The sequence below is a fragment of the Coregonus lavaretus genome, assembly GCF_964263955.1.
Source record: "Coregonus lavaretus genome assembly, contig: HAP1_SCAFFOLD_3321, whole genome shotgun sequence".
In the NCBI taxonomy this organism is placed as follows: domain Eukaryota; kingdom Metazoa; phylum Chordata; class Actinopteri; order Salmoniformes; family Salmonidae; genus Coregonus; species Coregonus lavaretus.
This window is the reverse complement of record NW_028164499.1, coordinates 22,858-38,653: the sequence shown is the minus strand read 5'-3', so window position 1 is coordinate 38,653 and position 15,796 is coordinate 22,858. Positions and strand designations below refer to the sequence as shown.

At 44.0% G+C, this 15,796-nt stretch overlaps 1 protein-coding gene across 1 annotated transcript in view; it reads right to left on the bottom strand.

Annotated features, from left to right (window-relative positions):
- LOC311116963 (protein sidekick-2-like) overlaps positions 1-15,796 on the bottom strand; it is a gene marked incomplete at both ends in the record, with an annotated part of 58,408 nt that overhangs the window by 19,885 nt on the left and 22,727 nt on the right. The window contains 12 exons of the mRNA XM_084191969.1: positions 99-234; positions 885-955; positions 1,819-1,922; positions 2,157-2,358; positions 3,125-3,319; positions 3,654-3,752; positions 9,655-9,844; positions 10,079-10,194; positions 13,708-13,945; positions 14,174-14,324; positions 14,599-14,708; positions 14,904-15,025. Of these exons, the coding sequence (XP_084048095.1) occupies positions 99-234; positions 885-955; positions 1,819-1,922; positions 2,157-2,358; positions 3,125-3,319; positions 3,654-3,752; positions 9,655-9,844; positions 10,079-10,194; positions 13,708-13,945; positions 14,174-14,324; positions 14,599-14,708; positions 14,904-15,025 (1,734 nt within the window). The remainder of the gene's footprint in view (positions 1-98; positions 235-884; positions 956-1,818; positions 1,923-2,156; positions 2,359-3,124; positions 3,320-3,653; positions 3,753-9,654; positions 9,845-10,078; positions 10,195-13,707; positions 13,946-14,173; positions 14,325-14,598; positions 14,709-14,903; positions 15,026-15,796) is intronic.

Below are 15,796 nucleotides of genomic sequence, written 5' to 3'. Positions count from 1 at the left end.
CTGTGTGACCTTGTGCAGAGGCTGTAGGGGAGTTGTGGAGAGGTTGATGTAAGGTTGTGGAAACATTATGAGGAGGTTGTGGGAAGGTTGTTACTCACAGGTGAGCTCAGCCCAGGTAGCAGAGGGGCTGTTGGCGGTGCGTACGGAGAAGCTGCGAAGACGGTCGTACAGGAGCTCCCGGTACCGTATCCGGAAGCCCAGGAGGATACCGTTTATCTTCTCCTCAGACGGAGGCTGTGATGATGACACATAACGTTAGACTACCAATAGGCCATGTTCAACATAGTCTCGCTCACAGACAGTCATACATTTTACAAAGCTGAGCTAGCTAACTAGATATTTGATTAATAATAATAATATACTTAATTTATAACTCGCATTTTATTGAAACACACTCGCAAAGTGTTTAAATTATTTCATGATTCCCATGTAATTACACTCTCCATCGTCCCATTTATGGTCGCCCCTCCTATGCACAACCACATGCAGAGTACAACAGGACTAAGAAGAAGAGACATGATCCAGAAATTAACTCATCCATGGCTGACTCACACAGAGAGAAATTCCCCCGTCGTAAAACATGAGACAACAGGACCAGCAGAAAGGGGAAAGAGAGAAGAGTCTGGCAATAACTGCTTGGATCTCAATGTAAAACTCCTACAGGCAGTAACCTGGGAACTCGCCATCTCCCCTTTATGAGCTGTTAATTCAGGTGTTAGTGTTAGAGAGAGAGGAGGAGAGGGGAAGGTGTGTGTTCCACTCAGTCTAAGTACACCCTATACACCGCGCTGCCCTCTCATTACCGCCCATTGACTGACAGATGACTGGGCTTTACTGAGGATAGGAAGACCAACATCAAGACCAAACACCACGCCTCTTCTTACCTGCCAGCGAATCAGCACGGATGTAGTTGTGTGTGGCGTGACAGAGAGGATTGTGGGGGCTTCGTCAGGGGCTGGAACAGGAGAGAAAACAGAGAACAAAGATTGAAGGTGAGGACAATTAGTTGAATACAGCTGAAGACGTGCAGCCCCAAGAGGAGTGGTAGCTACAAGTCTACCACCCAGGCGCAAAGAACTAACGCAGTGGTATTCACGGTGTACAAACACAAAACTAAAGAAAACACCTCACCCATTGATAAACAAGTCAAATATGGCTATTGGAATGATTTGCGGAAGGAACAGTTCTTTAGTTAAAGTTAGTTCTGCTCGGTTGACATTGTTTGGTTGTAAGTGTTTTTGTTGGGGTGTATGGCTGGTCACATGGCAAACACAGACGGTGATGAACACATCACCTCTTCTACTGCTGCCAATAGTGTCCTCACCACAGCAATATGTTAACTTCCCTGACATTCTATTCAGGGAGGGATTGGAACCCAGCACTGATGTAAAACATAAATTACAGACGCCCTGCCTACGGTCTAAGGCACTGCATCTCAGTGCTTGAGGTGTCACTACAGACCCCCTGGTTCGATTCCAGGCTGTATCACAACCGGCCGTGATTGGGAGTCCCATAGGGCGGCGCACAATTGGCCCAGTGTCGTCCGGGTTTGGCCAGTGTAGGCCGACATTGTAAATAAGAATTTGTTCTTAACTGACTTGCCTAGTATAAAAAATTATAATAATTATGCACTCACTAACTGTATGTCGCTCTGGATAAGAGCGTCTGCTAAATGACTAAAATGTAAATGAAATGGTCAATGTGGCGAAACCAAGGACAATGAAGACCAAATCATGTGCGGTTAATATGATGTCCACAAGGATCTGTATTTTGAATGCAGTAAGATACCCCAAAGTGAAAAGAGGTTAAGTCTCTTACTGTCCTGTAGTGTGGTGATAGCTTCACTCTCCTCGCTGTATTCACTGTCTCCTATGTCGTTGGTGGCTTTCACTCTAAACTGGTAGGAGGTGAAGGGCTTCAGCCTAGCATGGAGCGATGGAACATAAGACAACATCATTCTCAGTGACATTTTTCATGTGACATTTTTCAACTATTCAACTTCCATCTAGGGCTAAGTGCAGCCTTTCCAAGCAAATCTCTAAAACATCAAGCTTAAAGGGTCTATACTGTGTGATAGAAAACTATCCACTATGTACCAACTATTAGTGCACTAGGTAAGGTGCTAGGTAGTGTGTTAGGTAGGGTGCATACTGTACCTGCCAACTATGTAGGAGTTAGCCTCGTGGTTGACCGAGGCAGAATGGACGGTCCAGTTGCTGTCGGGCAGTTCTCTCAGCTGGACGGTGTAGTAGCGGACCGGAGAGAGGCCGTCGCTGCCTGGTTCCCATGACAACAACACGCTGCGGGCCTGAACATCCTCCTGGGGCACCATGGGACGATCGGTGGGCTGGGGGCGAGCTGGGGGAAGAGAGAGAGAGAGAGAGAGAGAGAGAGAGAGAGAGAGAGAGAGAGAGAGAGAGAGAGAGAGAGAGAGAGAGAGAGAGAGAGAGAGAGAAGAGGATAATGTTAACAACAGGCCCATGTTCTACGGTCGGTAACAGTTTTCAGGCTACATTGTAGTTATCTGCAAAGTGTGAACTGTGTACAAGTTTTTATCAGGTTAAATAAATTACTTATACCATACTCAAAAGACAATAGCCTACAGTACTCACTAACTTCAAGTGCTTGTGTAAACACACAAAACTAATAGCTGATTACTGCAGATGTAACCAGGTGGAATATAACTACTTGAAAACCATTGTACTGAATCTGTAAACTCCTATCAGATGAGATGAGTGTTTCTTCTGAACTCGTTGGAATGCTCTGTTGTTTACTGTAAGTGACTGACTGAACTGACTCATCTCAGCCACTCTAGCCTGTTGTGTCAACATTGAGAATATAAACCTGTCTGCACTCTAACACATGTAGACAATATTCTGTGGTATGCTCTATAAGTACTATAACTCACATGGTAATGGAACATAAAACTTAATCTAAGTACACAAAATATACAATGATGTTCTATAAGTACAATAACTAATATACTAATGTTATATAGTACTTCTTCTTAAAAGGCACATTTTCATAGTAACTTAACTTTTTGGTACATTCAACAAGTACAATAGCTCATACACTAATGTGATACAATACTTCATCTGACATATGTTTCAATTCATATGTTTACCTCTCTTCTCGGTGGTGACCACAAGTGCCTCTGCGGCCTCCCCCCAGCCCTTGCGTGTCTGGGCTGTGATGCGGAACACATACATTGAATCTTTTTTCAGGCCCGTCACCATGTACTGACGAGCACTCGGGTTCAGCACGTCCACTGTGGCCGTGTTGCTATTGCTCGAGTTCAGACGGTACGTGATCTGATAGGCTGAGAGGAGCAGAAAGGAAACACATATGACAGAAGAGAGAAAGAGAGAGAGTCAGAAACAAAAGCTATGATAAACTCCTTCAAATGTCCTTCAAAATGTCCCCTAAAAAAAGAAACAGGGACTCAGCATGAAACGTGATTCTGCCTGACACAAAAATGGTGAACACAGCGATCAGGCTGGTTCTACGATGCTAGGTCCAAAGTTGGTTACAAATAAATCATCATAGTCAAAATAAGTGTTGTTTTTGTTTGCTGTATGAGAGGGTCATTCTTGTAGAGTCTGGACAGGTTAAAGGTGAAAGGTGTGGTCAGGGTCAAAGGTTAAATCACATACCCAGGATAATGCCGTTAGGTTGAGACGGGGACTGCCAGATGAGACGCACCGAGGTGGTCCGGACCTCAGGGAACAGGATGCCAACTGGAGGGCCGGGCACTGGAGACAAGAGAGCAGCAGAGGGGCTAGACTTTTTAACACCTATTTTCTTTACATCAGATGCAGTGGGTTACTGAATGGTAGTGGGCATTGGTCGACTATAATATCAAAGTCTGGATAGCTTTAATAAGCTATTTGAAAGCTTTTACATATCCTTTGGTATAACATATCTTGTATGAGCAGGTGGATGAATGGCGGCCATTTTACGGGCTCCTAACCAATTGTGCTATTTTGTGTATTTTTTCATGTAGATCGTAACTTATTTTTTATACATAATGTTTCCTATGACCGAAAAGAGCTTCTTGGCCTGTGACTTTAATGCAGGTAAACTGATTTCTACTTGCAGGTCACCTGTGCAACTAGGGGCGAAAAAACTCTAGATCACCTTTCCTCAACACACAGAGACGCATACAAATTTCTCCCTCACCTTTTGGCAAATCTGACCATGACTCTATCCCCCTGATTCCTTACAAGCAAAAACTCAAAAAGGAAGTACCAATGGCATGCTCAATACGGAAGTGGTCCGACGACGCGGATGCTAAGCTACAGGACTGTTTCGCTAGCACAGACTGGAATATGTTCCGGGATTCATCCGATGGCATTGAGGAGTTTACCATATCAGTCATTAATAAGTGCATCGACGACGTCATCCCCACAGTGACCGTACGTACATATCCCAACCAGAAGCAATGGATTACAGGCAACATCCGCACTGAGCTAAAGGCAAGAGCTGCCGCTTTCAAGGAGTGGGACACTAATCCGTACGCTTAAAAGAAATCCCGCTATGCCCTCTGACGAACCATCAAACACGCAAAGCGTCATTACAGGACCAAGGTCGAATCCGACTACACCGGCTCTGACGCTCTTCATATATGGCAGGGCTTGCAAACTATCACGGATTACAAAGGGAAACCACGAGCTATCCCTGTGACGCGAGCCTACCAGACGAGCGAAATACCTTCCATGCTTGCTTTGAGGCTAGCAACACTGAACCATGCATGAGAGCTGTTCCGGATGACTGTGTGATCACGCTCTCCTAGTGTCTTCACTGACATTTTCAACCTCTTCCTGACCCAGTCTGTAATACCTAAATGTTTCAAGCAGACCACCATAGCCCCTGTGTCCAAGAACGCCAAGGTAACCTGTCTAAATGACTATCGCCCCCTGGGCACTCACATCTCTAGCCATGAAATGCTATGAAAGGCTGGTGATGGCTCACATCAACACCATCATCCCAGACAACCTGGGACAACTCCAATTCGCATACCGCCCCAACTGATCCACAGATGACGCAATCTCTATTGCACTGTCCTTTCCCACCTGGACAAAAGGAACACCTACAGTGGGGAGAACAAGTATTTGATACACTGCCGATTTTGCAGGTTTTCCTACTTACAAAGCATGTAGAGGTCTGTAATTTTTTATCTTAGGTACTCTTCAACTGTGAGAGACGGAATCTAAAACAAAAATCCAGAAAATCACATTGTATGATTTTAAAGTAATTAATTTGCATTTTATTGCATGACATAAGTATTTGATCACCTACCAACCAGTAAGAATTCCGGCTCTCACAGACCTGTTAGTTTTTCTTTAAGAAGCCCTCCTGTTCTCCATTCATTACCTGTATTAACTGCACCTGTTTGAACTCGTTACCTGTATAAAAGACACCTGTCCACACACTCAATCAAACAGACTCCAACCTCTCCACAATGGCCAAGACCAGAGAGCTGTGTAAGGACATCAGGGATACAATTGTAGACCTGCACAAGGCTGGGATGGGCTACAGGACAATAGGCAAGCAGCTTGGTGAGAAGGCAACAACTGTTGCCGCAATTATTAGAAAATGGAAGAAGTTCAAGATGACGGTCAATCACCCTCGGTCTGGGGCTCCATGCAAGATCTCACCTCGTGGGGCATCAATGATCATGAGGAAGGTGAGGGATCAGCCCAGAACTACACGGCAGGACCTGGTCAATGACCTGAAGAGAGCTGGGACCACAGTCTCAAAGAAAACCATTAGTAACACACTACGCCGTCATGGATTAAAATCCTGCAGCGCACGCAAGGTCCCCCTGCTCAAGCCAGCGCATGTCCAGGCCCGTCTGAAGTTTGCCAATGACCATCTGGATGATCCAGAGGAGGAATGGGAGAAGGTCATGGGGTCTGATGAGACAAAAATAGAGCTTTTTGGTCTAAACTCCACTCGCCGTGTTTGGAGGAAGAAGAAGGATGAGTACAACCCCAAGAACACCATCCCAACCGTGAAGCATGGAGGTGGAAACATCATTCTTTGGGGATGCTTTTCTGCAAAGGGGACAGGACGACTGCACCGTATTGAGGGGAGGATGGATGGGGCCATGTATCGTGAGATCTTGGCCAACAACCTCCTTCCCTCAGTAAGAGCATTGAAGATGGGTCATGGCTGGGTCTTCCAGCATGACAACGACCCGAAACACACAGCCAGGGCAACTAAGGAGTGGCTCCATAAGAAGCATCTTAAGGTCCTGGAGTGGTTTAGCCAGTCTCCAGACCTGAACCCAATAGAACATCTTTGGAGGGAGCTGAAAGTCCGTATTGCCCAGCGACAGCCCCGAAACCTGAAGGATCTGGAGAAGGTCTGTATGGAGGAGTGGGCCAAAATCCCTGCTGCAGTGTGTGCAAACCTGGTCAAGACCTACAGGAAACATATGATCTCTGTAATTGCAAACAAAGGTTTCTGTACCAAATATTAAGTTCTGCTTTTCTGATGTATCAAATACTTATGTCATGCAATAAAATGCAAATTAATTACTTTAAAATAATACAAAGTGATTTTCTGGACTTTTGTTTTAGATTCCGTCTCTCACAGTTGAAGTGTACCTATGATAAAAATTACAGACCTCTACATGCTTTGTAAGTAGGAAAACCTGCAAAATCGGCAGTGTATCAAATACTTTTTCTCCCCACTGTATGTGAAAATGCTGTTCATTGACTACAGCACCAACACCATCATTAAGTTTGCGGACGACACACCAATGACGATGAGACAGCCTACAGTGAGAAGGTCAGAGAATTGACAGGGTGGTTCAGGACAACAACCTCTCCCTCAACGTCAGCCAGAAAAAAAAGCTGATCGTGGACTACAGGAAACGGAGGGCCGAGCACACCCCCATCCACATTGACGGGCTGTAGTGGAGCAGGTCGAGAGCTTCCAGTTCCTCGATGTCCATATCACTAAGGAATTTTATTTTTGTGTCAAATCGCCAGTTGGCAACCCATTCCTTATGGGATTAATTGACACATAAACAAACATTAAAATAATTCACTGTGATAATTCAGTGATAATTCTTCCAGTGTTCTGTACAGTGCGCACCACATAAAGAGTGAAAAATCAATCTATACATAATAGTAAATACGTTTATGCAAGCAATAATTATATCCCTAGAGCAGTAAAAAAATATATATATATTCACAGATAAATAAATACTGAAAAATGAAACGGAAGGCATTTGAACCAAGGCATTTAAACTAAGGAACTATTATGGTCCACACACACCAACACAGTCGTGAAGAGGGCACGACAACGCCTCTTATCCATCAGGAGACTGAAAAAATTTGGCATGGGCCCTCAGATCCTCAAAAAGTTATACAGCTGCACCATTGAGAGCATCTTGACTGGCTGCATCACCGCTTGGTATGACAACTGCTTGGCATCCGACCACAAGGTGATACAGAGGGTAGTGCGTATGGCCCAGCACATCACTGGGGCCGAGCTCCCTGCCATCCAGGACCTCTATACCAGGCGGTGTCAGAGGAAGGCCCTAAAAATTGTCAAATACTCCAGCCACCCAAGTCATAGACTGTTCTGGAACCAACAGGACCCTGAACAGCTTCTACCTCATGCCATAAGACTGCTAAATAGTTAGTTAAATAGTTAACCAATAGCTACCCGGTCTATTTGCATTGACCCTTTTTGCACTCTTTTGACTCATCACATGTGCTGCTGTTACTGTTAATTGTCTATCCTGTTGCCTAGTCACTTTATCCCTACCTATATGTACAGTACATATCTACCTCAATTATCTCATACCCCTCCACATCGACTTGGTACTGGTACCCCGTGTATATAGCCAAGTTATCGTTACTCATTGTGTATTTATTCCTTGTGTTATAATCTTGTTGGGAATGGCCCGTAAGCATTTCACTGTTAGTCTACACCTGTTGTTTACGAAGCATGTAACAAATAACATTTGAATGTATACAGTCGTGGTCAAAAGTTTTGAGAATGACACAAGTATTGATCTTCACAAAGTTTGCTGCTTCAGTGTTTTTACATATTTTTGTCAGATGTTACTATGGTATACTGAAGTATAATTACAAGCATTCCATAAGTGTCAAAGGCTTTTATTGACATTACATTAAGTTTATGCAAAGAGTCAATATTTGCAGTGTTGACCCTTCTTTTTCAAGACCTCTGCAATCCGCCCTGGCATGCTGTCAATTAACTTCTGGGCCACATCCTGACTGATTGCAGCCCATTCTTGCATAATCAATGCTTGGAGTTTGTCAGCATTTGTGGGGTTTTGTTTGTCCACCCGCCTCTTGAGGATTGACCACAAGTTCTCAATGGGATTAATGTCTGGTGAGTTTCCTGGCCATGGACCCAAAATGTTGATGTTTTTTTCCCCGAGCCACTTAGTCATCAATTTTGCCTTTTGGCAAGGTGCTCCATCATGCTGGAAAAGGCATTGTTCGTCACCAAACTGTTCTTGGATGGTTGGGAGAAGTTGCTCTCAGAGCATGTGTTGGTACCATTCTTTATTCATGGCTGTGTTCTTAGGCAAAATTGTGAGTGAACCCACTCCCTTGGCTGAGAAGCAACCCCACACATGAATGGTCTCAGGATGCTTTACTGTTGGCATGACACAGGACTGATGGTAGCGCTCACCTTGTCTTCTCCGGACAAGCTTTTTTCTGGATGCCCCAATCAATCGGAAAGGGGATTCATCAGAGAAAATGACTTTACCCCAGTCCTCAGCAGTCCAATCCCTGTACCTTTTGCAGAAAATCAGTCTGTCCCTGATGTTTTTCCTCGCTGCCCTTGTGGCTTCCTCGCTGCCCTTCTTGACACCAGGCCATCCTCCAAAAGTCTTCGCCTCACTGTGCGTGCAGATGCACTCACACCTGCCTGCTGCCATTCCTGAGCAAGCTCTGCACTGGTGGTGCCACGATCCCGCAGCCGAATCAACTTTAGGAGACGGTCCTGGCGCTTGCTGGACTTTTTTGGGCGCCCTGAAGCCTTGTTCACAACAATTGAACCTCTCTCCTTGAAGTTCTTGATGATCCGATAAATGGTTGATTTAGGTGCAATCTTACTAGCAGCAATATCCTTGTCTGTGAAGCCCTTTTTGTGCAAAGCAATGATGACGGCACGTGTTTCCTTGCAGGTAACCATGGTTAACAGAGGAAGAACAATGATTTCAAGCACCACCCTCCTTTTAAAGCTTCCAGTCTGTGATTCTAACTCAATCAGCATGACAGAGTGATCTCCAGCCTTGTCCTCGTCAACACTCTCACCTATGTTAACAAGAGAATCACTGACATGATGTCAGCTGGTCCTTTTGTGGCAGGGCTGAAATGCAGTGGAAATGTTTTTTTGGGGGGGATTAAGTTTCATTTTCATGGCAAAGCACATCACTGAGGGACTTTGCAATTAATTGCAATTCATCTGATCACTCTTCATAACATTCTGGAGTATATGAAAATTGACATCATAAAAACTGAGGCAGCAGACTTTGTGAACATTTATATTTGTGTCATTCTCAAAACTTTTGACCATGACTGTACATCACTGTTCAATATCTAAGGCTTTTATAGGTATTGGAAATTTAGACAGGTAGATATTAGGCAGCGCAGGGTGTACCGTCATCCAGGGTCCTCTCCAGTATGTGCGGTGAGCTGGGCATGCCGTCTCCGATGCGGGTGAAGGCCAGGACCTGGATCTCATAGAGGACGTATTTCCCCAGACCAGTCAGCTGGACACTGTGGCTGGCGTTCCCCTCTACTGTCCACAACTGGAGGGACGAGTCTGAGTCCTTCTCCTTATACAACACCTGAAGGAGGGAGAGAAGAGATGAGAGGAAAAGAGAGGGAAGAGGGGAGAAGAGAGGGAAGATGGGAAGAGCGAGGGGAAGACAGAGTGGAAGAGAGACGGGATGAGAGAGTGGAATTAGGCAAGAGAGAAGGAAGATATTGGATTAGAAAGGAGAGTGAGTAATGGAATTATTTAGTTGTACAGTATTGTATCCTTCTTGGAGGCGAGGGTGATAACTGAACGCCTCACACACCTTGTAGCCCAGGATAAGTCCATTCCGGTCTTGTTCCGGTACTTCAAACCAGCGCACCAGGATACTGCTGGAGGTGGTGGCGAAGGCTGACATGTTGGTAGGGCCACAGGAGGGGACTGGAGAGAATAAAAAATTAATAAAAGAAAGATACACTTTTATGAACTAAACGACGACATCCAGTTTTTGCCATGCGTTCCATGATGTTCATGGGCCTTTGTGTGTGTGTGAGTGTGTGTGAGAGTGTGTGCTTGCGTGTGTAGCATTGAAGACACATACTGGTGAACCACTGAGGCCTAGTGTCTAACCCAGGCGTGGCTGTAGCTCCAGAGAAAGCACAGCTCTATAACAGGCCAGCTAGGCTACGGCTCCTTCCTGGCACTCGTCCCTGGACATAATACACTGATTCGGAAGAATTTGCTGGAGTGAGTGGAAAAAATGAAAAAATGCAGAGGAATTCCACATTCTAGCCCATGTGTTCCCAATTTCCTCCTCTACTCCCCTCTCCCTAAAGTCTGGTATCCACAGTGACTGCACCAGCACAGAGAGACAGAGACAGAGACAGAGACAGAGACAGAGACAGAGACAGAGACAGAGACAGAGACAGAGACAGAGACAGAGACAGAGACAGAGACAGAGAGAGAACATCCTAACCCTTTGCCTCTTCTACAAGAACATCCAGAGACAGCAAGACAAAGCGTAATGAAATAACAACTCATGCCTCACTTTAGTTTGTTTTTGGGAGAGAGAGAGAGACCATATTAGAGACACATGTTTCCCTCAGATTACAGAGATCCACAAAGAATTCGAAAACAAACCCAATTTTGATAAACTCCCTTATCTACTGGGTGAAAAACCACAGTGTGCCATCACAGCAGCAACATTTGTGACCGGTTGCCACAAGAAAAGGGCAACCAGTGAAGAACAAACACCATTGTAAATACAACCCATATTTATGTTTATTTATTTTCCCATTTGTACTTTAACTATTTGCACATTGTTACAACACTGTATATATACACATAATATGACATTTGAAATGTCTTTATTCTTTTGGAACTAATGAGTGTAATGTTTACTGTTAATATCTATTGTTTATTTCACTTTTGTTTACTATCTACTTCACTTGCTTTGGCAATGTTAACATATATTTCCCATGCCAATAAAGCAATTGAATTGAATTGAATTGAATTGAGAGACAGAGACAGAGACAGAGACAGAGACAGAGACAGAGACAGAGACAGAGAGAGAAATACTGTGTGAAGGAGCAGAAGGCAGGCAGACAGGTTGGTGTCCATTTCATATGGCTCCATGAGGCAGGAAGAATAAAATGACCCTGGCCCCATACCATACGCGTGGGTAGATAAAAGAGGTAATATGCAGGAAGTCAGATTGTATTCACATGGGTGAATACAACCTGCACACAGTGTGTGTGTCTGAGAGCCTGGTACTGTAGATCAGTGGGTCTAATAGTGTGGGTGGTTGAAGCAGTAGCCATAGGAACATACATTAGACCATGCCTTTTATGTCCTAAAATTAATGAAGTGTGTAGATCAAAGAGTGCCTAAATTAAAGACTGAACATCAGTGCTGTGTGTGAGACTCCACCAACTGTTGAGATGTTATTAACCAAATAAAACAGGATATACCGTAATCAAAGAAAATGTAACTACACTGCAAATTCCCCTGTGTTAAGTGAACACTGAAAGTGGGTACCTGTATAGGCACTGAACAGTGTTGAATTAACACACTGCTTAGTGTAAAGCTTTATTTGCATATTTCCCAGAATGCCTTGCCTTTCGAGTGAATTGTAGAGTTACCACCCAATACTGAATTTGTTAGTGACAGAGACATGCTTGTTGCATACATCCATGTTCAGTCCTATGGACTTCACCAATTGAGATCCTAAGTGAATATGTTATTAAAATGTAATTATTTAACTCAATACAATATGTATTTCATTAGGCATTATTTTGAGGGCTTACGCAAAAAAAAATACTGGGTTATTTGAATGACCCAATTGCTGGGTTGCAGGCATTTGGTCACTTATTATTTTTAAAGAGCAAGGTTGGTTTGTTGATGCTCGGTTATTGAGATATGACCCAGCGGGTCAGATCAAAAGACTGGAGGCTTGGCTTAATAGGGGTGTGGCTGGCAACAAGTAATTTTTGGCCACCCGTGAGAGTAAATGTCATTCCGGTTCATCTGCTATGTTGAATTGTTTTCACGTTAAGGTTTAACACTGTCACTTTGTAGCTTTAATGAAGCTTACAGAAGCATATGAGCTCATTCAAAGCCTATGCAAATCCCAATGTAATATCCTCAAGTGATATCCCCAATGGGATACTAACCACTTAATACTGAAATATGAGACTACCTAAGGCATCTAAACTGGAACAACCACTTCAGTAACGTGTGCAATAAATCCAAATAACATATTGGATTAGTTTAGATAATCAATTTCTCGCATGGAATAGCCTTCATTTCTCAGAACAAGAATAGACTGACGAGTTTCAGAACAACGTTCTTTGTTTCTGACCATTTTGATCCTGTAATCAAACCCACAATTGCTGATGCTCCAGATATTCAACTAGTCTCAAGAAGGCCAGTTTTATTGCTTCTTTAATCAGCACAACAGTTTTCAGCTGTGCTAACATAATTGCAAAAGGGTTTTCTAATGATCAATTAGCCTTTTAAAATGATAAACATGGATTAGCAAACACAACGTGCCATTGGAACACAGGACTGATGGTTGCTGATAATGGGCCCCTGTACGCCTAAGTAGATATTCCATTAAAAATCAGCCGTTTCCAGCTACAATAGCCATTTACAACATTAACAATGTCTACACTGTATTTCTGATCAATTTGATGTTATTTTAATGGACAAAAAAATTGCTTTTCTTTCGAAAACAAGGACATTTCTAAGTGACTTCTGAACGTTAGTGTATATTTGAGAAAGCATAGCATTCATTAATCAATCAATGTACATGCAAAAACATAGATATTGAAAGAAACAATTCTTAAAATCAACCTGCAATAGAGCTTGCTGGGAAATATGATAATGATGGGTGTGGTTTTGGTTCAACTCTGGTTATTAACACCAACACTGGGGTTATTTTACACCAATGAGTGTTTATTCAACACTTACAGAGTTAAATGTTATGTTTAGAGTGTAGGCCCTCAAAATAAGGCCTTATGAAATACGTATTGTGTTAAATAATAACATTTCATTCCCTCAGGATCTCACTTGGTGATGTCCATATGACTGAAAATGGATGAATGCAACAACCATGTCTCTATCACTAACAAATACAGTCATGGGTGGTAACTCTACAATTCACTCGAAAGGCAAGGCACTCTGGGAAATAAGGCTTTACACCAAGCAGTGTGTTAATTTAATACTTTCCTGTGTCTATACGGGTCCAGGCTTTCAGTCTTAATTTAACACTCTCAGTGTTGATTCAACACTGGAGGATTTTCTGTGTACTATCATATAGTGTACTATCATATAGTGTGTGTCCCAAATTGCACACTATTCCCTATGGGCCCTGGCCAAAAGTATTGCACTATACTGTATAGGGAATAGGGTGCCATTTGAGGCGCAGACATAGAGTGTGATGTGTAATCTCACCAGACTCCCTGGTCCTCCCTCTGACTGGCTGGCTCCAGGGCCCGGCCCCGATGCCGTTGAGAGCCTGAACCCTGACCTCGTACTCTGTCCACTCCTCCAGGTCCTCGATAGTGAACTCCCTCTCCAGCCGGTCAGCTATCACATGGGTCAGCGCCCTGCCCTGGGAGCCTGTACGGGAGTACTGGACCCGGTAGCCCAACAGATCTGGGTTCCCATTGTACTCCCACTCTGGTAGGGGCTGGGAGGGGGGTGAGAGAGAAAGAGGGAGAGGGAGGGGGAGAGGAAGAGGGAGAAAGGGGGGTGGAGAGGGAGAGAGCGAGCGAGAGGGAGAGGGAGAAAGAGGGAAAATGAAAGAAGGAAACGAGACAAAAACTACAACACACAAAGACACACAGCCAGTCATCATCACTTGATGATAAACTCAGAGCATCACATCATAATGTCAGTCTGTTGAGACGTCACGTACCACCCATCGAAGCCACAGACTGGTCTCGCTGGCCGTGCGCAGGGTGACATTGGCGGGGGACATGTCTGGAGGGGCCTGCAAGGTCTGGATCTTTCTGGAGGGCTGACTTGGAGGACTGGTACCCACAATGTTTACCTGACGCATACGGAACCTAGCGGGAGAGAGGAAACAAGAGCAAAGTTATCACAGGAGTGATCCATAGGATTCCATAAGAGTTTTTTGTGGCCAGGTTACATGGTCAGGAAAAACACAGGGTTCTACAAATAGAATAGAATAGAGTTAAGGCTGTGTTAAATTGGGGGTAGGTGGGCCTCACACTTCTAGAATGGGTAGGGGTCAAGGTATAGGAGTTAAGTATAGTACCTGTCAAAGGTGTAGGGGTATATAGTAGCCTACCTGTAGAAAGTGGGTATATAGTAGCTTACCTGTAGAAGGTGTATGGGTTGAGTCCTGGCACCTCCATGGAGCGGGCATCAGGCTCGTTGGGCAGCTGGTGAACAATCACCCAGTCCTCATTGTCTCCTATCACACTGACCTAAACACAACAACAACACACAACACAACATGATATAGGCTGCATCCCAAATGGCACCCTATAAGTTGTGCAGTATATTGGTAATAGGGTGCCATTTGGGACTCATAGTCAATGTGGGTCACAGATCAGGGGGGAGCGGTCAGAGACTTTAAGGCCAGGATGAGCTCCTCTCTCTGGGGAAGAAGACCTTCTTACCTGGGCCTCTACCTGCCAGCGAGAGATGGAGGTCTTTCCATCATAGCCGGGTTTGAACTGGAGGGTGATGGATCGAGGGCCGATGTTGGAGATGGCCATGTTGGTGGGAGGACCAGGCAGCTCTACACAGACAGAGACAGAGAGAGAGAGAGAGAGAGAGAGAGAGAGAGAGACAGAGAGAGAGAGAGACAGAGAGAGAGAGAGACAGAGAGAGAGAGAGACAGAGAGACAGAGAGAGAGAGAGAGAGAGAAAATGAGAGAGAAAGAGAGAAAATGAGAGAGAAAAATAAAGAAAGAGAAAATGTGAGAGAAACAGAAATAAAGAAAGAAAGAGCGAGAGAGGGAGGGAGAGTTTTAACACATACCGTTATTTTCCATATGAAAGGAGGGAATAATACATGGAGAAAGGGAAGGAACAGAGAGGGTCAGACAGGGCCTTTAATACAGTAAAGAGTTGTAAGTCATGAGTGGGGCAGAAAACATAATACAGTCGTCTCTATGCCTAATGTAATGCTTAAAAAAAAAAATGAATTAGGTTTTCTACATTATATCTCTCTATCTTTTAAATCCTTACTGGTTTAGGAAGTATTGTTTTCAGAACTATGCATCTACTATATTCACAAATTAAAGATTAACTTAGTTCTCCAATAAGTCTTTCTAAATGAAAAGTATCAATAGGATTATTCAGGCTTGGATCTCAGTTCTCATATCTGTGCTCCGGAGTCTTATAAAAGTTGCCTACAGGGAAATATATTACTGAGTGACAGTGCACCCTTGTGCTCTAAAATTGATATTGCACCGGAGATGAGCCAATGCTTTTGAATTATCTCGCTCTCATGAGAGTTTCGCTTCACTCCACTCAAAGTTCTCAGATAAGAATAAACAAAACTTTT